This window comes from Ciconia boyciana, chromosome 2, assembly GCF_034638445.1.
Source record: "Ciconia boyciana chromosome 2, ASM3463844v1, whole genome shotgun sequence".
NCBI lineage: Eukaryota > Metazoa > Chordata > Aves > Ciconiiformes > Ciconiidae > Ciconia > Ciconia boyciana.
Window position 1 is genome coordinate 23,896,361 of NC_132935.1, and position 25,720 is coordinate 23,922,080.

The window sequence follows — 25,720 nt, forward strand, 5'->3', positions numbered from 1 at the left end:
AAAGTTTTTAAGAAACCCATTCCCAGGGTGAGTGCCTCTGGCTGAGGTTCAGTGTAGGCAGAGTAGGAAGGATTGTGACCAAGGCACTTCCCTTTCTTCTTTCTGGTGGATGTAGGGGCTCTCACATTTCCCTGTTGAGCAGGGGATCAGTTTTCATTCTGGAAACAAGTTTGGCAGCAAGAGGATGTATGAGCTATGGAGTCAGAGCTCTGGAAGGTCTTCAGTGACCTTTCTCCATTCTTAGCACATCATTTAATGACAGCACTTGATGGTCCTAAATCCAGCACCCAGTCTCAGAAGTCAGGCCAGACATTGCATGTTTGCGTGCAGGAAGCTAGGGGAGTGCTCTCCAGCCGTGTCTTCAACTAGCTGTGGAGCTACTTTGCTCAGACTGCTCCAATCCCACGGTTACTCTAACTTTCACAGGGTGAAGACAAGTTTTTAAAAAGGGGCTTCTTTCTTTCCCGTAGCACTTCCAAGTCTTACCCATTCTGCTCCCTGGGTTGCCAGTCCAGGCACTCACCCAGGGTCATATCTTAAAGGTCTTATCCAGCTCTCGTACAGCCCTTGCCAGGATCTGCTCCTGTGCAGTAGAGGGTAGTGCCAAAACCCCTCACAGCCATGGTCGAGGCAAGTAGCTTGTTCTCAGAGCAGACAGGGGCTGGTGGCCCAACATGTCTCTTGGCATCCAGAAGGAAAAAGTTCAGGAAACTTCAAGGGGGGGCAAAAAAAACGTAAAAGCAATCAAGAATCCACTGAGAGACAGGAGGGAGGAAAAGTAAAGGGAACTCAAGGTCCTGATGGCAGGTACTACTTCATGAGGCTTTATTTTGGCTGCAAAACTCATTGCTTTCACCACCCCTGTGCAGAGTGTTAGACTGTGGGAACAAAATGCCGGTGTTCAGGCTGCTGCATTGCGAAAAGCTGCCTAGAAATGTTGCCTTGATTTTGGTGGGGCTCTTGGTGCAACATAGCTAACATCAGAGACACCTATCTAGTATGGGAACAGCCAGACTAAAGAGCGTTCTTAGGGCTACAAGAGGTATAAGTTAGGCAGTCTGAGCTCCTGTGTAAGCTTCATTATTTCTATTTTCTATTGTGTTGTACTTTATGAATGTCCTTTACCACAGATTTTATTGCACTGGGCTGGGGCAAGATCAAGTGTGAACCTCTCTCGTTGGGTGTTCATGTCTTAGCCTGCATTGGCCACACTGACCACTAAGAGATCTGTCACTTACATTGATTGTTAAATTTTAAAATAATAGTCATTCTGATTCTAGAAAAATCTTTCTCCCTCTGCAATCAAAGGTCCATCTTCCTTTAGAGCAGTTGTATCCTTTGCATTCCCTTACTTGGCTGCTTGCTCATCTCATGAGGATAAACACAGAGTTTGAGGGAATTTCCCAGGTGGAAACTCCCTGTTCTTTATGAGAACACTGTATGCAGTGTTAACTGTGTGCAACAGCCACTTCACTTTACTTTTGGTCCAGTATCATTTTTATTAGCTTCATTGTCTTTCGTGGGGGAAAAAAAAGGTGAGAAAAGGACTTACTGACCCCTTATTAGTTGTCCAGATTCCAATCTTGCTTTCCTCACTGTAAATCCAGAGTAACTCTACTGAAGCAATGCTATTACTCCAGCTTTTGACTGTGGAATTGCCCATCTTCATTGTCTTGTGGCTCATTGTGCATAGACATATCCGGTAGAGATTGACAAAGCTGTCTAATAAACAGAACTGTCTCTTTCCAGCTGTGTGAATTGCAGGCACCTCTCCAACCATTCACAGTCTAGAAAAGTATTTTTGGATACGGGCAGCTCATCAGTTTGTCGGAGATATTGCTATGCCTTAGCAGGGCAGCTAACTTAGGACAAGTAAGTAACTTAGGACCCAGTGGATTTTGTCTTAGCAGTTCTGTGAATGTAAATATCTGGTTATAATTTATGATAGAAACATGAAAGGGTGGGAATACTGATTGACAGTTACTCTGGGAACGGGGGAAGAGATGGGTAAACTGAGTTACATTGCTTAAATGCTGTCACTGGCAGACTATAAGCATCTTTAAAACCCTGTGAAAAGTGTAGATTCCTCTTCTAAAGACAAGATTAACTGTTTTCTATTGCCAAATACTCTTCAAGGACTTGTTACAATTTGTAAACAAACAAATTTCTTTGCCATTACAAATCACCAGCTCGGGCAGATTTTAGTCAGTGTGTCCCCTCGTCCCCCTGCTGCACTGCCCACGTTGAAGACACACCCCTTTTATTCTGCCAAAGCTGGGTTGTTGTTTTGTTGGGGTTTTTTAATGAACCAGCTCTAAGATGAGATGTTTGCCTGCTTTTGTGAGTCTAGATGATAGAATGGATCCTTTGGTTGAACCCTACTGACGAGCCGGCTGAGGCTTTCCAAAAGCTCCTTCAGTTTAGGCCCATTCAGCTCTCTGCGACACCAAAATAAGCTTAAGTTTTGGAAGAGATGGTTTTACAGCCAAATGATCTTAATCCTTTCCTAAGCAATTTTAAGAAAAAGAGCTATAATAAGTGCAAAGTGCAAGCCTCTAGCCTGTTCTCTCAGTCCTTGCAGATGCAGGATTACTAATGCTTACTTACTTAATACTTACTTAATTAGTAATTGCAGATTACTAATGTTTTGGAATTCAGCAACAGGGCTTGTATTGGTAAGAACTGCTTGTAAAACTAAGAGGTGCAAGATAGTTCTTAATGCATGGAACTTGGCTACTCAGTGTTAAGTGGTGAATCTAGCTAAATTAAATATTGATTAAAATGCTTAGGCTCTGCTTGCAACATCTTTATCTTTAAACTCTGCATGCATTTTCTTTGTATTGGGAAAAAGAAAAAAAAAAGATAACTTGAAGTTTTTATAATGAGGTGGTTTGAAGACCAGGTCCTGAAACAAATCCTGAAAGCAGGAAAATTATTCTGAATAGCATATTGGAAAGCAAATTAAGGTAAAGCCAGCTCTCCGTAGGGAAGGCAGAATTGGTTAGCCATCTCAGCCAAGTAGAAAACAGAAAGTCTAAATGAACTAGACTAGATGTGTCTTTCTATGTAAACAGTGACTTAAACCAAGTAAAAAGCCATGTGATTCAGGCAAGGAAAAATACTGTCTCACTGGGAGTAATGAAGTACAATTCTTTTTAAAATAAAATTAGAATTCAGTTCTGTAGTTCCCTCACCCCATTTTAATGGCACCCTGCCTCATGGGTTTTCAGTGGCTTTGTCTTTACTTTCCATGTTTATTCATCATTTAAATTATACTGAAGGTCTTTTTGTGAGAAAGCAATATTATCCTGCCATGATTACTTCATGGATATTAAAAAGGGAAATCATAAATTCTACACTGTTTTCTTAATTTACATACCAGGTATCTTTTTCCCCTATGCTAACAATGAAGGACAGAGGCCAGCACAGACTTTGTAAGTTACAGGCAGCATAGTTCCAAAAAGACTGATGTGCATGAGATTATCATCACAAAAGACTTCCAGAGACCTTGCAGGTAGCGGATTCTTGAGAGGAACTGGGTCCTGTTCCAGCTCATGGCAATGCAGTCTTTATAGACGTACCCCAGATTCCTCTGTCAGGGGATGCATGCAGTGTGCTTCGAGAGCTGTGCAGCATAAATGTTATGGGTCAAAGCCATTCTCTTTGAGCATTGGATTGTAAAACAAAGAATAGTAAAAATTCCTATAGCCCCATTGCAATCCACCTCCCGAACTCCTGAGGAGCAGAACTGGGTTCTGCTGGTGGCAGGGAGCACGCTGTCAGCCCCAGCAGCAAGATCTGCCACTTGGTTCCGACGCTGCCTGGATAGCTGGATTCACCTGAAAACTTTCGGTTGTTCTGAGGTCTGAGTGCAAGGATGCCAGTCAGTGAGTATCACCATATAATTGACCTGATATTGTTCATTTATCTCTGACTTGAGGGGCACTAGATCCAGCCCACTGGTTTACGAGTGGTGTCAAAAATCTACACCAAAGCACCTCAATTCTTTGTGCCACTTGTTTGAAGTGGCACACCCCTTTTTTTGGACCATTATAGTTACTTTGGGAGCAAAGATGTAACAGGTATGAATGAATGTGAGACAGACAGGGATGTGCAAAAATGAGATTTTTTTGAGTAGTCAGTATTTATGTACATAACTGTAGTATGTTCGAGAAAAATTGAGGGCAAGTTCAGGAAGAATGTAAACATGGATGCAAATGGAATGGACTAAACCAGTGCAAGCCTGGCTGGTGGGTGCTGAGAGAGCTGACATTACAGGAGGTTGAGCCATAGTCTGCAGGAGTCAGCAAGACATTTTCTGTAGACAGCAGTGTTGCTAACAAGAGTTGTCACTTTTCATGCTAAACAGAAAGAAAAACACAGACCATTTGAGCTGACCTTAGTATTCCTCATTCTCTGACAAGCATGCACATACAGCATTATGCTGTATGGACAATTGTCATTTTCCACCCCAAAAGTTACTTCAGTCTGTTTCCTGTCTATGGCATTAATTTGCAATCAACTTTGGGATTTCTTCTAAAGCATGCCATTCATTTTTAATTTATATTTTTTAAATATCACAAAGATATTTGCATTAGCATTAAATAATAACCATCACTCATACTATCCATGAGCATGATCCTCACAGAGGAAGAAGACAGTAAGCCATGGCTTTCTTGGGTCTCTATCCCAATGTATGTTGTAAACTCAATGACAAAAGCAAGAAACTATTTTCCACCCTAAGATACACCCATTTGAACTTACAGCAAATCCAAATTTTACAAAGCTTTCATTCTATATGGGCTTTTATGACTAGCCACATCCCCATCATCTTTGAGTGCATTCCAGTAATGCCTTGAGCACTGTGCCCCACATCTGTCCAGTGGGGTTTGTTCTCTCACTGTTGCCATGTGGCCATGCTTTCCAGTTGAGCTTTTCAACAAAAAAGCACCAGTCTCTCTAGACTCTGCTTCCTGCTATTTTTGCTGAAACTTGCTTTCCTCAGATAAACCCCGTCTTCATCCAGAAATCCAAAGCAACTTAGCAGGCTACTGAGTAGCTTCAGCAGTTGCAGTTGCTGTGTGGGAAGATACAGACTTTTTTTCTCAAAATAGCTCTTCTGTGAACTTGTGTGCTATTTCCTTTTCCTGCCTCCTAAGACCTTGAATAGTTCCCTAATTTTGGTTGTTGGAAAGCTGTCACTAGGCTCTTCTCATTGCCTAAGCAGAAACAAAACAGAAATTTCACTGTGCATGACCATCTAAAAACCAGCGCCTGCTATGAGCCTACAATTCTGGGATAGCTCTTCTGATGGTGAGACTCAATCCTGATGAGCAACGATAGCAGTCGAGGTGCATTGACTCCACTGTGTTTGACCCATTCGGCAAGTGAGCTTCTTCATGTGTGTCTGCTGGGACACGCAGGGCCTTCCACCATCCAAACCTGCCCCAAATGTCTACAGCTAATCCTCTAGCACAAAAGCCTCTTCTTCAGAAGTAGATGTTTTATCCTTGGAAGACAGCAACTAACAGTGTCACCAAAAGCTCTGTCTGCCCTTTTGGCACAGTAAAGATCCCCTGAGCTTTCTCAGTAAGTTCTCTTCAGTTTCTTTGCAAAAAGCCTTCCCTCTTCAAGTGCAATTTTTCCATCCCCCCTGCTGTCCCATTCAGTGTTAGGAATGAATCATGGTTGTGAAGTGAATTCATCATCTGTTCAAATCGAGTTCAAAGTTTCTCAGCGCTGTAAATGAAACTAATTTTTGGCGTCTCAAGGATGGCCTGGCCTAATGTGAGAAGGGAAGGAACAGAGGGAAAGATTGGGGTGGTCCTGAAGTCAGACTTGCTGCTTCTGCCATTGCCAGTGCAGTGGGAAGAGGGGAGAGCAGTGCCTGCTGCGGCTGGGTGGGCTCTCTTCATGAACCACAGGTAGCACAGAGAGGAAAAGCAGGCATGGAACTACACAGGCAAATGGAGAGAAACCTGAATAACCACATAATCCACTACAGCAGGCAGGAGTCTCATGGAAAATTAGTACATTAAGAGTATTAGTCACTACAGTTACAGTTAGTGAGATTCATTAGGAACAATCACTCACAGTTATTCCTGCAGCATCTTTTAACCATGGGATTTCAAAGCATCTACCAGAAAAAAACCCCACTAAAAAACCCCCCAACATTTAAAAGGTTTTGAGCCCCAAATCGACAGTTCCGACTTGGTATAAAAAATAATTAAACTGTATAAACAAAAACTCAGTTAATTTGCAAAGTCAAGCACTCGGAAAATGTTACAAATATATTTCTGTCCAAATTTATTGTGTTGTTTTTTACACAGGAGCCACAGCTCTCAAAGCATCTTACAAACACCCAAAGATCTTCACTATGCCTTTGTAAGAAGGTGAGATATGGACTGGATAAGATGCAATAAAGTGGATGGAAAATTGGCTGGACTGCCTGACTCAAAAGGTTGGGATCAGCAGTACAAAATCCATCTGGTGGCAGGTTACTACTAGTGGTGACCGATACTGGGGCCAATGCTGTTTAATGCATTTATTAACAACTGGAACCTGCGGATGATACCAAATTGCAGGGATGTGGTTGATATGCTGGAGGGCAGGGCTGCTATTTAGAGGGACCCTGACAGTGGGAGGAATGGACTGGCAGGAGCCTCATGACAATCAGCAAGGCAAATGCCAAGTCCTTCATGTGGGATGGAATAACCTCAAGCAACAGTTCAGCATGGTCAGCTGTCTAGAAAGCAGCTTTTCAGAAAGGGACCTGGGTGTCCTGGTGGACCTCAAGCTGAGCATGTGGCAGCAATATGCCACTGTGGCAAAAACTCTGTGCTGGGCTGTATTAGCAAGGGCATAGCCAGCAGGTCAAGAGAGGTCATTCTTCTCTTTTATTCCACACTTGTGAGACCACAGCTGGAGTACCGTGTCCACTCTGGTGTTCCCCAGTTCAAGAAATTAATTGACAAACTGGAGCAAGACCAGCAGAGGGTCACCAGGATGGTTAGGGGGCAGGAGCCCGTGATGTTTGAAGAGAGGCAGTCAGAGCTGGATTTGTCCAGTCTCATGAAGGGAAGGCCAAGGGGAGATGTTTTTTCTCTCCACAACCCAGTAACGGGAGCCAGACTCTTATGTGTGGTGCATGCTGATAAGATGAAAGGCAATGGGCACAAACTGCAGCAAGGGAAATTCATTCAGATGTTAGGAAGATAATTTTCACCATGAGAGTGGTTCAGCACTAGAACAGGCTGCGCAGAGAAGCTGTGTCATTTCGAGACCAGCAGACATTCAGAACTCAACTGGACAAGGTCCTGAGCCATCTGATCTGAGCTGGACTAACTTTGCATGGGAGGAGGGACAAGATCACTTCCCAAGGTCTCTTCCAACCTGAATGACCCCAGTTCTAAGGGGAAGGGCCACTGTGGGGAAGTTCAGCCCCACTAAAAGCTATTGCTTCCAATATGAAACCTACTGGTTGAGGGGGATGTGAAATGCTTTTCATGCCATCCCACAAAAACAGTTGAGATTTTAGAATTTTCAAATTCTTTTAGTAGGTCAACATCAAGGCCTTTCCAGGTTTTGTCTGGCTTGGGTTTTGTTTCTCTAAAAGGACAGGAGAAAAGATTAGCTGTTTGTCTGGTAATCAAATAGTAATTGAGCCTGAGCCTGGAACTCTTTCATCCAAGAAGAGTGCCCTGATCTTCAGGCCGGAAAGTGCTAGCCTCCCTCCACTTTCCCTAGCACAGCATATACTTTATCAGGAAAAGTAGCTCCAAACAGGGTAAGTAAGTGAGGCATTTTTGCAGGGAAACTAATTTAGTTAGAAATTTCTGACCAGGTCTATATGGCCCCTGCTGCGCAGGACCACACAGCAACTTTAGAACAAACTGTAAAGAAAAAACTCATTCACATTGCAACCGCTGTATTTCTGAAATAGAAGGAAATTGTGAAGACAAAGAATTTGGCCAGTATTTGGGGATTAACACCTCTGAAATGTGAAATATGTCCCAAGACAGATTATAATCATAAATGATAGAGCCTTGCTTTTGTGTCTCATGCAGTAGTGATGTATTTGATCTGAGCAGAGACTTCCCACAGAAAAAAAGCAAGAATGAGACTTCAGGCTTTCAGCTCACATGGTCATCAGGCATCTTGTGACTGTGGTGCTTTCGTGTGTGGCAAGAGGGGCAGTGGTAACTATAGTTCTGGAGCAGACTTTGTGAGCAAGATTAAAATGCTTTCAGTGATAAAGTGTGGTGTTATCTTCCTTGCATCATTCAAACAGTGCAAAGAGACGTAAATCTGTCCTAAATATCACATCAGATTTTTGTTGGCTGCTTCTTCACCACCGTGTTTGCCAGAGATGGTTAGTTACAGCTGGAAAATGCTTTCATCTGCGTGATAGTGTCCTGGACATCCTCCTGCCTGCCAAGTCTGAAGAGGTGAACATGCGGGAAAAACTGGCCCTTGTGATTCTTATTGCCTCTCCTTCAGTTGAATCCAGACTGCATTCAGCTGAAAATCGGATATTTTATCTTTCCATTTTAATCTTCCATTGCAGTCATGACCTCTTCAGGGCAGGCATTGCCTCTGCCTGGGTGACCAGTGCCTACCACAGCAGGTTCCTGGCCCCTGGGCACTACTGTAACAGAGTAATACTTAACCCCAGCCAACCAGATGCAGGCACAGGCATACTGTGGATACTGGTGATACCAGAATGAGAACCAGGAGGAAGTTATTTTTATGCTGCTGGTAATTACAGGGCATTTGGGGAGAGCATATGGAACAGCAAAAGCCATCCTGCCATGCTGTGTGTTAGCTATCAGTGTTACACTATGTTGTCTTGAATGTTATGGAGACTTTTTATCCAGTTCCCAAATTGCTTGGTGAATACCGGGAAGGTTATGCTGAATGGATTTGATGGTGAAAAATTGACCATCCTGACTTGTCGCTGGCTGGCACTTGGGTGAGGCCCAAGGAGGCTTCAAGCTGCCTTTTGCCATCACAGGCACATTTGGGAGTTCGCGAGGAACCTAAGAACACTTGGCTTCCCACAGCCGCCCTGGGAATCTTTTGTTACAACATATTTGCCGTCTTGATTCTGGTTCTGCTCAAACACAGATCCTGGATCCTTGCTTTGACCCTTGGATCCTACTCCCCTCCCTGGTTGCTTCCTGCCCCAGCCCTTTGCACTGGCCCTGGCACCCACCCCGCACCCTCTCTTGGTGCGGAGGGGGAGGATGTCCCTGCTAGACTGCTAACAAAGTTTTTCTCAGAAAAAGCTTCACCACATCCAAAGCTAGGATGTAACTCCAGAGAAAAACATCGCTTTCCTGAACGGGGCCACTGTGCTCAAATCAGGCAAGGAAAGTTTTTAAATAGCTTTAGCAAAGCCTGTTTACCAAGGCTGTGAACTCTCAGGCCATGAGAGGGAGCTTTTAAAATGCTCTTTTAAAAAGCTTTTAAAATGTACAGGAAAGCCTTTTGTCTTCACGAGTTCAACACGGCCCCGTTCTGGCTGCGCTGCCCTGCTTACCAGCAGGCTCCATCCTTTGCCCCTCTGCTCTCCGCTGCTTGCTGAAAGCAAAAGATGCCGGCAGCACTCAGTGATGCAGCCGTCGGTTTTTGGAGCGGTCCTTATCTCGTGTTTATACTCTCAGCGTACAGCGCGCGGTCGCAAAAGAAGCCTGCTCCAGATCTGCCTGCCTTGGCTGGCGACAGAACGTGTACTGCCTGACGCATTCAGAGGGGTAACTAAGTCAAAGGGGTTTCATTTGCTTTCCACCACCCCAATGTTTTCATTTCTTCTTTCACTTTTAATAAATCTTTAGGTTTAGAAAGACATTGGGTGTGAGACGTTATGCACAATTTGGCAGGGGGGGTGTTAGTTGTTTAACTATTAGACTTAATAGTTTCCTCTCATGGTGATAAGACCAGTATTTCTGATAAGCCTGTGGCAACGAACATAAGAAGTCCCATAACCACAGTTAAATAACAAGAGTTTCTTACAGCTCAGAGCCAGGGGACAGGGGCAGGCACCCAACTGCCACGGCACCTTACACTTAAACAGCTATGCCGCTGTGGTAGTTGCCATCAGGGGCTGATGTTATTTATACGCAGTTATTCTCTCCTGTGGCCTCGTTTCATGTCTCTCTAACCCTGGGGTCTTCACCACAGAAAAAATCAATGTGATACAGGGAGGAGCAAGGCAGACTTTAAGATATTTGAGTTTCTTAATTGTATTTCTAGATTATCCAGTGTTCAGCATCGGAGGAGACGGTCTTATTAAAGGTGCTTAACTTTTGAAGTTTCAGAATTTCTCATTTGCAAAACAACCCTGTCATGTTCTTTTACATTTTTTACCTGTAAGTAGATATACCTATATAACAATTTGAGGCCCAGCTGGATGGATTATTCTTCTCAAGCTTTTGGGTGAAAATCTTCTTGAGCTTTTTAAAATATTCATGACTGGATTATAACATTTTGATATATGGTCTTGTTTTTGGAAGATGGGTTCGAATGTTTTTATCTTTAAGTTTGTAATTTTTCTTACTGTGCAAATCTCCCTAGAGGAGGAGGCGGATTTAATCTTTTTAAGAGGCCCTCTCAGGCTTATAACCACCACAGGCTGTATCCTATATGGGAAACCTTTGACAGTGTCTTGGAGCATTTATCTGCAAACTCATCAAAGCTCAAATATCCGATCAGTTCCAACATAGACAGCCTCTGCTCAGATACTCCAGCATCCATCCAGTACAACTTGTTTCTCCTTCTTTTGGATCAATAATGGCTAATAAGGATGAAGGTAACCCATCAGACTCCTTCAGCGTACTATTGCTGCTTTCTGACAAGCTGTTGGCTGAAAGGAGGGACCCTGCAGGCAGTTTCTGTTAAGAAGAAAAAATAACAATAAACAGTTTTTTAATGCAATCCCTTTCATTTACAAAGCATGTGCAGAAGTCTGTTTCTTTTAGAGCAGAAGAAATCAAATAGGAGTGACAGCGTCTTGGAGCTGGGAACAAAGACATTATCTTTCAGCCAAAAGTCTGTGCTAAGGTGGGGGGATTTTTCCTGCTGTGAAGACTTCCATGTTTGTCTGCACTTAGTTGCTATCTTTTTTTCTCTGCTGTGTCTGCATGTCTTTTACATTCACGCAAACCACCAGAGATAGCAAAGGAGCCGCTCTGCCTTTGTTATGAGGGGAAATCTTCGTTGTTGGAGTGATTTGGTTCCAGAAGGGAGCCTAAGCCTTTCTGTAATGATGGGAAGTGGCTATGTCCAGCCCCTAACGTTGCTTATTGTTGTAATAGCTCTGAAGGTCTAGGGACATAGACAAGGAAAGGATTGTAGGTCTAATTTTTCATGAGACCAACCTATGCACTCAAAAACTATACATAAATCTTTGGGCAACCAAGCTTTTTTTATAGGTCTGAGAGAGAAGCTGCAATTTTCACGGTACTGGTTGGGAACAATCGCTTTGAGATCAGTTTACTTTTAATGGAATAAGTTTAATAGACTAAGGCAATGACACCCATGGACCACAGAGGGTGTGGCAAGGGGAGAGGGGATATGCTTGGGGGTACAGCGACAGGTCGGGAGCACCTGAGGACTGAGAGGGATTAGTAGGTGAAGGATGCGTGAAACATTGCGGGATGACGTGAAGCAAACGTCTCTGCTGATCTGCTGATTTTTAGTAGCTAGTAGAGTTGAATATTATTTCCTAGGCTTATTTTTGGTAAGGTCTTTCTCGAGAACTGGTGAGTAGAGATGGGGTAGTTGTTTTGTGAAAAATGTTCTCTCACGGGAAGCTGGCTTACAGGTTTTCTTGGAGAGGTCATCGGGCTGGGCAGCGGTCCTGGGCTCACTTCCTCAGAGACCACAGCACATCACAGCTAGAGTCTTCCTCCCTCAGATTCTGCACTGCAGAAAGTAGTAATAAGAAATCCAAAATACAGTCACGTGAATTTTCTTGTGATTTTAATATTTTTGTCTTGTCTTGTCTTGTCTGATAAACTTGTCCAGCCATCCCCAAGTTGTTTTGAGTATCTTTTCTGACACATGAAAAAGCACACTACCGATTCCCTTCAGGTTAGTTTAGCTATGAGAGGGCGTGAGTGTGGTTATGTGTGGGTGTGGTGCATGCGTATGCTTATCGAAATCAGATAACACCAGAAAACTAATTACAACTTAACTGTCGTTGCAGTCTCTTCTGTGGAAGAGAAGCTTTCACATGAATACTTCTTGCATTAGAGGTGAAATCAGATCTCCGTCCCGCACTTGCTGTGTCTGGAGCATTGCCCAAAACCCTCTTTTAAAAAGGCATTCCTACCGGAATATGTCACAGACTGTTCTCGCTCCCAGCTCTGACGGGCTTCAGATGGGGAGCTGGAATGCAGACCTCCCACTCACACGCAGGAGTGGCAGCGTTTGGGGGGGCTCGGGTTGCAACCTAGAGAAAATAAGCATCAAGGCAGGGACAATATTGCATGAAAATGACAGGGAGAAATAAGCAAATGCCATGTGCTGTGTGTAGGGAGTTCAGCAAATGCACAGCTCGACAAATCTGCATTTAACACTAGCCAGAGCTTAAGTCAGTGTAGTGATTAGCTGGGATTTACACATACGTACTTCTACTAAAAAGTTATTTTTATTGCTTTAAAAGGCAATATCCCCATGGTAGAATGGGCTGCCTAAAGAGCACAGTGAAAAGCAAGGAGAGAAGGAAGCATCTGAGCTGAGTAAGGTGAGAATTAGATCATGGAAAACTCTTCAAGGCAGAGCATTAGATGCAGAGTCCTCTTCATTCATCTTCTGGTTAGCCCATCTCCCTTAGAAGGGAGTACCCTGCTGTAAGGAGAAGAAGTGTAAATACATATATTCTGAGCTAGGGACTATTTCATTTTAGGTTCTTTGTTTCCCAGGTTTGTTTTAAACAAGCAGACCCACCCCCTCCCAGTAAATATTTCCTACTTCCTTTGGTATCATGTCAGATTAAACCTGGAATATCTTTTAGAGATCATGTGAAAATGGTTCTATTTTTGCTGGGTAGCTGTCACGAATATCAACACACTGAGTAGAACAGACTGTGATAACAAAAATGTTGATCTCTGTGGCTGCTGAAAGAGCGACATTAAGTGAATCTCACTGATATTTAATTTGCAAACTGAACGGCATGTATTTAGGGAGGAGAAAACCAGCAACATTCATATTGATGAGAAATTCTGCATTTAAAACCACTCCTTATTAATGATTCAAAACATACAGTTCCTAGGAGCTGTAAACAAGTTCAGTATTCTGTACACAAATCCATAACCATTATCATATGTAGAGAACAAGAAGTTACTCACAAACAGATGTTCCCTCTGCCAAACCCATTCATTTAATGCACATTTTACTTTCCAAGTCCTAGTTAGCAACTTTCTGTGGTGGGTGGATTACATGAAAGGATGGAAAAGCACGGATTAGTTTGCCTGCAAAGGAGCAATGTCTTCATGTTTGTTCTGGAGTCTTTTCCATCTTGCCTTGCAGTGGAAGAGTTATTCATCTTGGACTTGCTCTCACTGCCCTGGACGGCACTCAGCTTTATGTTTCCAGGCACTGTGAGGCACTACGAGATGCCAAACTTGTTCTATTAGCAGAGAGCTGCATCATTAAATGTGCTCTCTGCACTGACCAGTCATGAAGCCTGGCATTCGCAAATGCTTGTGCCCAGAGAAGGCAACTACCTTGCCTAAGTGATAGGTGAGCTTTCAGGGAAAGGTATGCCAAAAGCTAAGGGTGGAGGAAGAACTACTGCTCTAATTTCAAAGTTACTTCATGTTTTCTCAGGGCCGAGTTCAGTCAGGTTTTGAGTATCTCCAAGTACGGAGATCCCACCACCTTTCTGGGCAACCTGTTCCACTGGTTAAATACTCCAGTGAAAAGTTTTTCCGTATGTCCAGCTGGAATTTCCCTTGCAACTTGTAACCACATCTATTCTCCTTTTGCTATGCATGTCCAAGAAGCATGTAACTCAGTCTTTGCTGTAACTCCCTGTTAGGTAGATGTAGGCAGCAATAAGACCCTCCCTCAGCCTTCTCTTCTCCAGGGTTACACAAATCCAGTTTTCTCAGTCCTTCCTCCTGCAGAGTGTGCTGCAGCATCGTGACCATCTTGGTGACCCTCTACTGGACTCTCTCCAATTTGTCTTTCTTTTACTAGGAGCCCCAAACTGGACACAGTACTCCACATGCAGCCTCATGAGTACTAAAGAGGGAGATCCTTACATGGATCCTTACAAGGAAAAGTACTGTCATGGATTAAAAACCTGACCAGGCTGTGCTGAGCTCTCTGAGAACTCCATCACTGCAATTAGCATGTTGCTAACCCTATCTCTTACCTGAATGCTTTCTGAGCAAGCCAAGGAAAAGAAGACGGAGCCGGACTCTTCTCAGTGATATTTAGTGAAAGCACGAGAGACAACGGGCACAAACTGAAATACAAAAAATTCCATTTAAATGTAAGAAAAAAATGTCTTACTGTGCAGGTGGTCCAACACTGGAACAGTTTTCCAGAGAGGTTGTGAAGCCTCCATCCTTGGAGATCCTCAAATCCCAACTGAACACGGCCCTGAGCTACCTGCTGTGGCTGACCCTCCTTTAAGCAGGGCTGGGATGATGAGGGGGTCTCCAGAGGTGCCTTCCAACCTCAACTACCCTGTGATTCTGTGAACTGCTAAGTGAGATGAAAGAAGCTGTACGTTTAGGACAGGTCGTAGGAGGAGGGACTTTCAGTTGCCCACATTTGGACTAATGACTCATCAACATGAGATGCAGAGTCACAATAAATGATTGTTTCCCAGAAAAACTAGCCATAGAACCCACAACAAGATGCTATTCTGGATTTGGCGTGGTGTGGCGCACAGAACCTACTTCAGGAGGTGTTAATGGGAGAGCAGTTCTGTGATAATAACCACAGTACAGTTAGGTCAGTGTTGCAATGGGAGAGAACAACCTAAGCATATTCAGTGCATGGATATTAAGTTTCAAGAGAGGTGTATCAAAATGAGATTTTAAAAAAAAAAAAAGAAAGAAAGAAAGAAAGAAAAAAGAAAAACTTAAAAGGAGCAGTCCAAAAAGCAAGAAGGGAACAGACAGCCTAGAAGCTGTTAAAAAATACTATATTAAAATCCCACATAAAAGTTGTGCCACAATTTGAAAAGAAAACAATGTAGTGGAAAAAGGCCACTTCATGGCTCAGTAGGAACATTAAGGATGCTATCATAGGCAATAAGTTAATGTTTAAAAAATGGGAAGCTTACCCAAATTAGGAGAACAGGAAAGCCCATAAAGTATGGCAAGTCAACCATATACCAGAAATTAAAAGGGCTAAAAAAGAATGTGAGTTGAGCCTTGCAAAGACTGATAGTAAATAGTTCTTTATATAGCAAAGGCAGGAAGCCAACTAGTTTGATGACAAATATGTAAAAGGGCACTCGGGGAAGGCAAGGAAACAGCAGAAATGCTCAGTGAGTTTTATGTACCAGTGTTTCCTGCTGAAGGCATAAGGGAGAGCCCCAAACCCAACATATTCTTGATAGCAATTCATCAGAAGAGCTAGACCAGTCTGAATCGAATTCACTGGGCATATCAGACCAAATAGATAAGCTGGAGGTCAGTAAACCAGCAGGACCAGGCACCTTTTACACGATAGTTCACATGTGAAGCTGCAGAACTGCTGGCCAAGGTGTGTAAACTGTCATTACAAATGGCCTCTGTGCTGGAGGAGGGCGGAGTTGCCAGTGCAGCTCCCAGTTAGAGGGGTCTTGGGGAACAACAGACCAGCGAGTCTGACTTCCACCCCTCCTACAACAGCAGAGCCATAAGACCACTGTACACAGAGGGATCCCTGAAGTCGAAGGAAGCAGTCAACACGATTTCTGTAAGGGACAATCCTGCCTCACCGGTCTGCTGGAAGTCCATGGGGGTGGTAACAAGTACGTAGATAAACTGGACATAATGTATTTGGATTTTCAGAAAGCTTTTGGCAGTTTCTCAACAAAGGCTATGAAGATACAAAGTCACCATGAACTGGAGAAAAGGTCCTTTTGTGATTTGAAAGTGGAAAGGAAAGGTTAGGTCTCAACAGTGACTTTTCAGGATGGAGAAAAAGCAGAGACAGAGCCCCTAGGAATCAATTCTGGGTCTGGTATTACTCAACATCTTTACCAGCGGCCTGGAGAAGGGTGCGTGTCGTGGGATTCCCAGGTTTGCAGTCAATAGCAAGCTCATTTGTCTGGTGAAATGCTGAGTTGTTGGTGAAGAACTCCAGGAGGACTTAACAAAACCGAGGGAGCAGGCAGAAAGGTGGCACATGAGCTTCAGCATACACAAAGGTAAGATGATGTCTGGAATAGAATAATCTAAACCATGTTTACATGGTGCTGAACTCACAACTGGCAGCCACCACTCAAGAAAAAGCTCTTGGAGTCACCATTGACGGTTCCCTGAAAAGCTCAGCTCAGTGTGCCGTGGCAGCCAGAAAGCCAGGAAAACGGTGACTGTCCTCAGGGAGGCTGCTGAGGAGAAGACAGAGGGCACCATTTTGCTGCTCCAGCTTGGTACCCCATCTGGGGTAGTGTGTGTGGTTCTGGTCTCTGCATCTGAAGAAGGACACAGCGGGTTAGAGAAGGGCAACCAAAAGGGCCAAGGGGATCAGCTTCCTTATGAGGAAAGACTGGAAAGTCAGGAAAGTTCACATTAGAGAGGAGATGGCTGGGGCGTGATCAAGAGTTTTTTGTGAACTTATCTTTCAAAGAGTAGAGATGGGTGTGAAATCTGGTCACCTGACAGTGAGGGAATAACTTGCTAAAAAGAAAAGCAATTGTTTCCAGGAAGCCAACGGCTTTGTTAATGGTGTAGGTAGTCCCCCAGAGGAACTTCTTGTCACAAGGACCAGGATTGTTCCTGTGATCTCAACACACCCTGTGCCCAGGAGGCTCTGCAGGTCCTCCTCCAGAGGACAGAAGCAACGTCCTCTGTTCTGCAGGAAGTCAAGTTTTTGCTCTGTCACTCTTGAGCCAAGACCTGATCCAGTCCATGGGTGTGCAGTAGTGCTAGAGCTTTTACTTCAGAAGAAGCAGAGGTCCTGGAATCAGCAACAGGGCTGAGGCATTTCCATTAGAGCCAGGCATTTGCTTCTGTCTTCTGGCCAACTTGTTTTGAGTGTCTTTTGCCATTGTGTGGTTTGCAGTTATGTCCCAAAGGAAAAGAAATCATATGCATGCCCTTTATGCTCTTTATAGTATTATTAAAAAAAGGAGGGGGGAACCTTTGTTTTGGGTTTCCTTCCAAACAGGATTTTTTTGGTTGTCTTTGGATTTTTTTGTCTTGTTTTGTTTTACTGGTTAATGTCATCATTCATCTTTCCTGTTTTTGCTGTAGGACTTCTTAGATGGTTCACAGATGTGCACTGGAAATTCCTTCACTGGAAATTAAAAGGTAGTATGTTGAATCTTGAACACAAATAATCTTCATTTGTAACTTGAGTTGTTATTGCTCAGAAAAGCAGACAGAAAAGAGATTTCACTAGACCTTGCTGCTTTGGTTTCCCTTTTCCCTGGAATTTTTAAAAACTGCCTCCCAATACTTGCGCAAGCCCCAAAATAGTTTTTTTACAATAACATCACAGCTCAGTTGGCAACCTTCCCCAAAACAAGTCTTTCCTCATCCCATACTTTCTTCAGCCCTTTGCTAAATCAGTGGAACTTTCTAATCAACAAAACCTGGTTTTTTTCTTTTCCTTCCTCTCTTCCCATTTAAAACAGCTTGTGGCCCTGTTCAAGTATCTATTTATGCTGTTCACTGCAAAAAGCCAGGCTGATTTGTAGACACATTTCCCTGGTTCTCCCTATCAGCTGTTCTTCTCAGGATCCCCTTCATATCTATTTCTCCACTCAAGCTTGTACTTGAGCTCCTAGATGTGACCCTCTCTCAACTTTCCAGGTCTAAGCAGAGTAGTTTCATCCACATCTGCTCCAAATACTGAGCATCTTTGGAGATGCTGAACCTTTTACCTTTCCTAATTTTGCATCTTCCTGTTTCAGACAGGACATCCTCTTTTTAGCGGAAAGCCATGACTCTCAGGGCCAACAGTGACAGCCCTATACCATCTGGCCCAGTAAAATAATATTCCCAACTATTTCTATGTGTGTGTAGCATGTCATATTTTCTTCATAACACATGGTAAAAAACACTTGGTTGGAATGTGAACTATTCACTGGAGATGGTGGCAAACATCCCCGTGCCTGCTGTCCCACCGAGTGTTAGAGTTAATCATGTTCCTGCAGAGAAGCTGCATGACAATTCAGCAGAGAAAGGTGGCTGAGCATCAAGCATATCAAGCATCTCTGGAAACTGTAGCATGTTATTTTCATTAGTTTCTGACCTTGGTAAGCTGGGATTGACTGAATGCTCTGAGGGAGTTCACAATGAGAAAGGCTGAATCGCAGCAGACTCACTGGAGTGATCGAAGGCAACTGCATGCAGAAATCTGCTTGAGTCATCCTAAAGAAACAGGCCACAGAAAAGGGTGGGTGTGCTTTGTACTAAAGTACATAGCTCTTCTGGGAACGTGAACTCTCAGGAGCTTCTGCTTTCCTGTAATGGTGTAAATCCGAAGGGAAGCTACTGATTTCTATGAATTGCTCTAGATACGGATGGGCTCTGCTGGAAACATGAGGTACAGCCCAAGCTCTTACACGTAGTCTGTCCTTAGACCTGCCTGTTTTTCACCTGCTGCAGATCCATATATGTGGGAAGGCATCACCCCAGAACAAAAGCCCAGGGCTGAGCAGGGACAAATCTGTACCCAGAGACATTATGGGGCCATGGCCTCAGCTTCTTCCACCGTGATATCCTGAATGTGCAGAGAAAAGGAGCTACTCTTCTTGGGCAGAGGCTGGAGCACAGTGCCTCTGGCAGTAGGGCCATGCCTTGCCCTCACGTTGCTGCTTTGCACAGTCTTCCTTTCACGCCCCGTCTGACCAGTGGTGCCATTCGCCCTTCTACACCTCCCACACTTGCCAGCGCAGGCAGGAAAGAGGACTGTCAAGAGCTAGCTGGCTTGCCAGGCGGATGCATGGAGTTTTTGGTATTTTTTTGTGCAGATTGAGGGACTGGCAATGACATGAAGGGTGTTGGTCTGAATCCCACACAACAGCAGTGGCCCAGCACCCTCGCACTTTGACAGCAGCTATATGGTCTTTGTAAAACTGGTGTCATCTAGTTCATAGTAAACAGCTGCCTGGTAAATACAGCCACCACCAAGCCTTTGCTTGAAATCCCAGAAGAGAACTAGCTGCCTCATCCTCTACATATCCCATGGTTGTTTCTAGAAAGGCACGTGGTATGCCTGCCACCCTCAAACCAAGCAACAGTTTCCCCTCTCATCTCTGGTGGAGAAGGCTGTCCCTTCAACGTGCTGAGCTGCTGGTGAGACTGCTCCCGAACGTCCTTCTGTCAGAATGAGCTGCGTGAGACCAGGCAGTTTAAATCATCTGTCAACTTGATAAGTTGGCTCCTTTTGACCCCAGAAGGTGAGGGACAGCCCAAATGAATACCTGCCCTAGCAGTCTGCCAGTGCATGGGGCTGAGCAGCTGAGTGCTCGCTCACGTGCTGCCTGCCGCTGAGTGCCGGGCAGCGTGTTTGAGGGACGCCTTCACAGTGACCCTGAAAGCTTCCTCTGGCCAGGCTCCTGCTCAATTTTCCATTCAGGGCACTGTCATCTACAAGGTCTCATGCTTCCACAGCATGGTCCAAGCAAGGATCTCAAAGCTCTTTATAGATGGAAAGGAGCACCATCTCAGCAGTGACCTTCCAAACCTTCCAAAGCCTCAGCTTGGAGACACAGTAAGAGAGCTGTTTATCTCAGGGGGTCCAAGGATGCCCCACTGTACCTCCCATAAATGACAGGACACCCCCAGCTACAGGCAGTGGCAGAAAGAGCTGAGGGCTCTCAGCACACTGGCAGAACGGGCTCCCAGCCTGGCAGGGAGAAAACAAAGGGCAAAAACCAGCTGCAAAACCAGCCAACCTGTCAAAAGCATCCCACAGGTTATACTCCCACAGAGGTGTCCGCGGGCAAACCTCAGCGCCTGCAGATACCTGTCCCTCCTCTGAAGGAGCAGCTAGCAGGGGCTTAGGTGACAGAAACAGTCTGTCCTCTGTCCCGCAGCCTGGCTGCTCCCATAGCTCACCTCCTCTCAGCCTGGTTTGATTTTCTCGAGTTTGTTGCTTTTGCTGCTCTTTCTGTTTGTCACAGGAAGAGCACCAGCACGACCATAAACCCTGTGTTCCCCTGTGGCGAGGCTCCTCTGCGTTCAAAGGAACAAAGTTATTCTAATGTTTACAAGAAATATTCTAATTCCAGTGGGTGAAACCATCATCTTGAAAACTTCGTTCTGTGGCTAAGCACGAAAATGTTTTTTCAGACTGGACCGAGGTCTATTTCAAGTCAAAACCCCACAGTCAGACATTCCTGCATCCTACAACAGTTCCCTCAAGCCAACTGTGACAGGGCAACGCTGGCTGTAGCTGTCCAGGGGACGGAAAGGTCCTCTCCTGCTCATGCATCGTCCCCTTGTTTCTGAGAGGTAATGCACAGCGACAGTCAGGGCTTTGGTGGCTCAGCACCTAAGAAGCATTGCTGCTCTGCTTGTGAATGAGTACCCAGCACTTCCAGGAAACTAGGGCGATGGGCAGTTGCCCTTTTTAATGCTCTCTGATGTCCAGTGAAAATATATACGGTAAAATATATGCACCAACTGCCTACATCTAAGCATTGGATTTACCTGCATGTTCCCACCAGTCTTCAACAGCAGAAAAGTATCTCCCGGAAGCTTTCTTCGTTTCTAGTTTCTCTGTATCTTGATGTGAACATCTAATGTCTGATGAGATATGAGAACTGTTTTTTTCAGGTTCTTTTTGGCTTTTTTAACCACATTATTAGATGTCTCCCAGAAAGTTTCTCCTCATGATCTTATGGTATGCATACTCTTTGGGGTATTATGGCATGCATCTTCCCAGACTAGTCCAGGAAATGTAACCAGGTGAACAAACAGAAGTATGATTACATATTCCTGCATCTTCTGTACATTTAAGGGTCCGATAGGTACATATAAATACAAGGCTTGCATGTATAAATACAATAAATGCAAAACCAAAGGATATTCTCTGTGGAGAGACACTGCAGCAACAAATGAAGTGACACGTATGTCTGTGTACATGCATATATTGTGCCTTACTGTTCCTGAGTGCAGTATTACTAACTTGGAAAACTAAAAAATAACAAGAAATTATTACACTTCCTTAAAAACAATGAGATTTTTTTTAAAGCAAATATATAGTGAGTTCTCTGTCTTCCACTTTTTCAACCTTCAGTTTTTGATCTGGGATATACTTTCAAGCTTAAAAAAAAGCATTGTTGAGATTCCTATATAATCAAAACAGGGCTTGAAAAGACACCATTTGTCATGAGCCACGCACTGAAGCTGTGAGAGCTGGCAGCAGTGACAGTATTACAATTAAGACTAACATTTTTTCCAGATAGGATAAACACCATTTGTCACTTCATAAACTTTAGGATTTGAAAATGGAACTACAACTATTTCCTTTTCTCCTCCAGATGTAGAAGATGTTGCTTCATCTTCTGACATCGCAAGTATTAGTAGACATCATTAAATGAAATTAAAAGCCTCCTCTCTTTCTGCTCCCCTCCTTTATTCCCCAATTTTGACACTGTTTTCCTGAGCATCAATGTAGAAGCCATCCAAGTGCTTTACTACTGATTGGCTGTATCGCTTTAGATTCAAAATGTGCTATAACAGAAAAGAAAGATCCGAAAAGGATGACAGAGAAGCGTGTGGGAATACATGAGGTTCTTAGTATCCATACTGGAAAAATTTGGTATTTGTTATGGCAGTACATTTCATAATTGCAGGTCTAGGGTCTGTATAACAGAGGTAAATTTGCAGCTAAATTGGATGCCAGGGTATCTTTTTGTTATGACAGTTGCACCCTGTATAGAAATGTCAATAAAGCTGTTAGCTATTCATTCCATATGTCAGCGAATGGGAGAGGGATGTGACTGCATCCACGGGTGCGGCTGGGAATGCTTACGGCAGCACCGCGGAGCAGAGGAAACCTAGGAAGGATCCCAGCCAGGATTTCCAAATATTCACAATGCAATAATCTGGTGCGCATCACCCAGGAAAGCTGTGGGAGTGCTGGATGTTTAATGATTTTAAACACCTTTGACAATCCATCGGCCAAAAGAAGTGTCCCACTAAATGAAACATAACTGCAGGGCACTGGAGAGACCATTGTTTTCTCAGCAAAGTTAAAAAGGGATTTTTAATGACCACAGATAAATAGGATCCAGGTAATGCCTCTTGCAGCTGAGATGGCATAACAGGGTGTCCCCTAAGGGGCACAGAGGAAAATCAGCCAAACGAACGGCCAGCAGCACTCCCTGTAGTTCTCATGTTTTTCCGAAATCTCTCTCCTGCTGTCGTGTGCCTGGCTCCGAGCCACGGGGGCACTTCCAGGCTCCCCAAGCTGCGGGGCTTCTCACTTTACCTCCCCGAGTGACTGTCAGAGCTCTGCTTGCTGGCGTGCTCTGCTCCTGCCTGGGCTTTGAGCACTGACAAGTCATAGTCTTTCCAACTGTTTTTCTTTTATTGGTCTTGATTTTGATTTTTTTCCCCAGGCAGTGCCCTCCAAAGTGATGAGAGGCAGCCTGGATGCGGATGGCCAGGACAGAAGCCTCTCCCCCTTGCAAAGCTAAAGAAAATACACATTCCTTTGCAGAGTCATCATGAGAGACACACAGGTCCCTTCTGCCCACCCCTGTCCTCACACTGGCAGAAGACGGTGTCCGTGTTTGGGGAGAGAAGCACTGCTGGGCTGCTCCCCCTCTGCCCTCCATCGTGGAGACTGTCCTTTCTGGGTCCGGAGCCAGTGCCTCTGCACTCAATACTCCAGTGAAGAACAGCATAGCGTGAGTACCAATGACTCAGTCCACCTAAAGGAAGGTTAACTAAAATTAACTTAAAAGAAAATGCTGCATTTAGTTACAGCTCCTGAGAGAACAACATCGTGGAGCTACCAGTAGGAACAAAGTAATGACGTAGTGGGGGACAGATATCGTATTCCATGTACAAGAAGATGAGATGAAAAATTGTTAGAAACTGCCAGGTGACATACCCCAAAAAGCTAAAGTAAATGCTGAACCACCTCAGCTTAATTTTGTGCATTACAATAGACTTTCCCCACATCATCACGCACGATGCCTTCACCGAGAGCCCGGCAGACTGCGATGGGCCTGAGCAAGACAAGTGCTGTGCCCAAGCTTTGCCCCATGGTTCAAGGCCTGGTTCCCTCCCTGATGGGCAGCCCCAACCTCCCCCTCTGCTCCCAGCCAGAAGCAGTGTCCTGAGGCAAGGACCCCTGCTTCGTCCCCCATACGCCATCCCAATTCTGAGGAGAACAGGGACCACCCAGAAGAATGACGGGCCTTTCAGCCTCCTCTGTTCCCAAAATACCTTATTTATAACCTTAAAACATCCTTTATAATCTTAAAACAGCCTGGGAACTTGGCATCTCCACTGTCTTTGATCCTCTGACATTCACTCTGGCTGCTTGCAGTTTCCAACCTGGGAAGGGTGGAAATTTCAGGACAGTGCCCCTCCATTTAAGCACATGCCTGCCTTGGGGTTGAGTCATCCCTGGTGAGATAATTTGCAAAGCAAAGCCTTCCTGACCTGAGCTCATTGGTTTTTGGCCACGCTGCCTTCCCACACTGCCTGGATCCCCAGGCTGTGAAAAGAACACTCACATGCATAAGTTGGTTCATGAGGCACAAGCTCAGAAGCAGCAGAAAAAGCGTTTGACTTGGGTGTGTCAAGTGTGCTAGAACCAGATCAGCACGCAGCAGCAAGAGGCAGGGGTGCCTTCAGCACAGGAGAAAGGAGCTTCGCAAGCCTTGTGATGTGTCTCAGTGAGCAAGCACCGCATCAACAAAGACAGGAAAAGATTTAGAAAAGCGTACTGGTAATAGCTGAACACAAAAGTGTCCCAAAATGACAATTTTGATAGCTTCGGAGATGATTTGCTTTGTGTTGTGCCTGATTTGCCCATCATGTCACATAATATGAAAACTGGAAAATACGGCACAGTCAAAATGTTCTGGAGAGGTAAATGGCTGCTTCGTTTCCCCAGTGCTAACGTCCTGCGCTGCTGCACTTTCTCCATGCTGCAGTCAAAGGAGGGAGGTATCCACAGGCCTCAAGATGGGGATGGTTTAGGCTGTATTATTCAGGGCACTTCTGAGTGAGGCGAGAGACAGAGAGATGGGAACAATCCTCCCCTTTTACCCGAAACCTTTCTGCTTGCCCTCCTGCTGTGAAAAATCTCCACAGCCATTATCACCCACCTCCCACTGGCTTTGCTATGACCCTGGTCCAGGGAGACCTCAGCTGTTTAACCAGCAAAGCCAAGCAAAGCAGGAACTGAAATGAAGGGCTGTGACTAATTAAGATGTTATCTTGTGAGCACATTCAGATGAAAGTTCCTGGGAAGAGAATACAAAAATCCCAAGTAGCTCTAAAGTGGCTTTTTTCACCAACCTTAAAGCACAGTACCACGTAATAACTCACAGCTGTGCATATTTGATCCTCATCTAGCATCAGCTCATGCATTATTTACATTCTTATTACTGGCAGTGGTGTTGGGCAGAAATGACGGTAATATCTGTTACACCTGATGGAAGACAAGCATTTTGCATAGCTCACACTTGTTGCTGGGCACGGCCCAGAAAGGCAGGGGAGGAGGAGATGGGAAAGCAACTGAGCTTGGAGAAACTGGAACCCTTTAGAAATCCGAAAAAAGAGAAGAGGAGGTGTGTCTGGGAGTGTGAGCAGGCACTCAATGGATGGGAGAGAGAAAGAAAGAAAACTTGCTCACTGTGCCTCTAGGCAGTGCTGCGGAAAGAGCAGGTGAAGAGTGGAGAGGCACAGGTGGAAAGTCCTGCAGGATTAGCAGTGCATGAAGCAACTGCATGCTCTCAGAGCGTGAGCTGAAGTCCTTGTCAGTAGTGTCCTTTGATTGACACTTGATGGCCTATGATAAACGTAAGGGGTCAGGCAAGTTTCTTGGCCACCAGCCCAGGCAGGAAGCTGCTCCCTGGCTCGGAGACCTCTAATAGGCACAGAGGGCCCTGGCGTGCCCCTAAAAGCAGTGGTGAGGCACACCACACCCTGTGGTGCTCAGACAGCCTCCTGCCATCAGGAGTCCCGGGTCTGCCGTCACGTAGCCTGGTTGTGGAGGTGGCTAGTGGCGGCCTTTGCATGGATGACTGCCCATGGGGGAATGGATGGACACCACCAATTACATTCCTGCAGAGCAGTCGGCAGCTGGTGGCAGCTCAAAACTTTCCTGCCTTTCCAGTGAGGTCAAGAACAAAGCCATGAAAAGCTGCGTTTTCTATGCCTGAAACCCATTTTGGCTCCTGCAGTGCTGTCCCATGGGCAGCCTGGAACAGATTATTTCGGCTGTCTTTAAACAGCCGCTTCCAAAGTCCTTGCTGGACAGCAGGGACAACCTTCCCAGACAGGCTGCCAGGCAGAATGGTTTGGCTCTGCTGGTGCCTCATGGTTATCACCAAAAGGATATTCCAGGA

At 44.8% G+C, this 25,720-nt stretch overlaps 1 protein-coding gene across 3 annotated transcripts in view; it reads left to right on the plus strand.

The window, feature by feature from the left end:
- The window catches only part of ANKRD46 (ankyrin repeat domain 46), a 47,221-nt gene extending 29,770 nt beyond the window's left edge, over positions 1–17,451 (plus strand). Inside the window, exons 6-7 of one of the 3 annotated variants that reach the window (XM_072852112.1) lie at positions 6,330–6,392; positions 17,427–17,451. In XM_072852112.1, the coding sequence (XP_072708213.1) occupies positions 6,330–6,392; positions 17,427–17,436 (73 nt within the window). In that variant the 3' untranslated portion in view covers positions 17,437–17,451. Of the gene's footprint in view, positions 1–6,329; positions 6,393–8,066; positions 8,179–14,205; positions 14,270–17,426 lie in introns of those variants that run through there. The other 2 variants (XM_072852111.1, XM_072852110.1) reach the window with 2 other exon arrangements.
- The last annotated feature ends 8,269 nt before the right edge of the window (positions 17,452–25,720 follow it).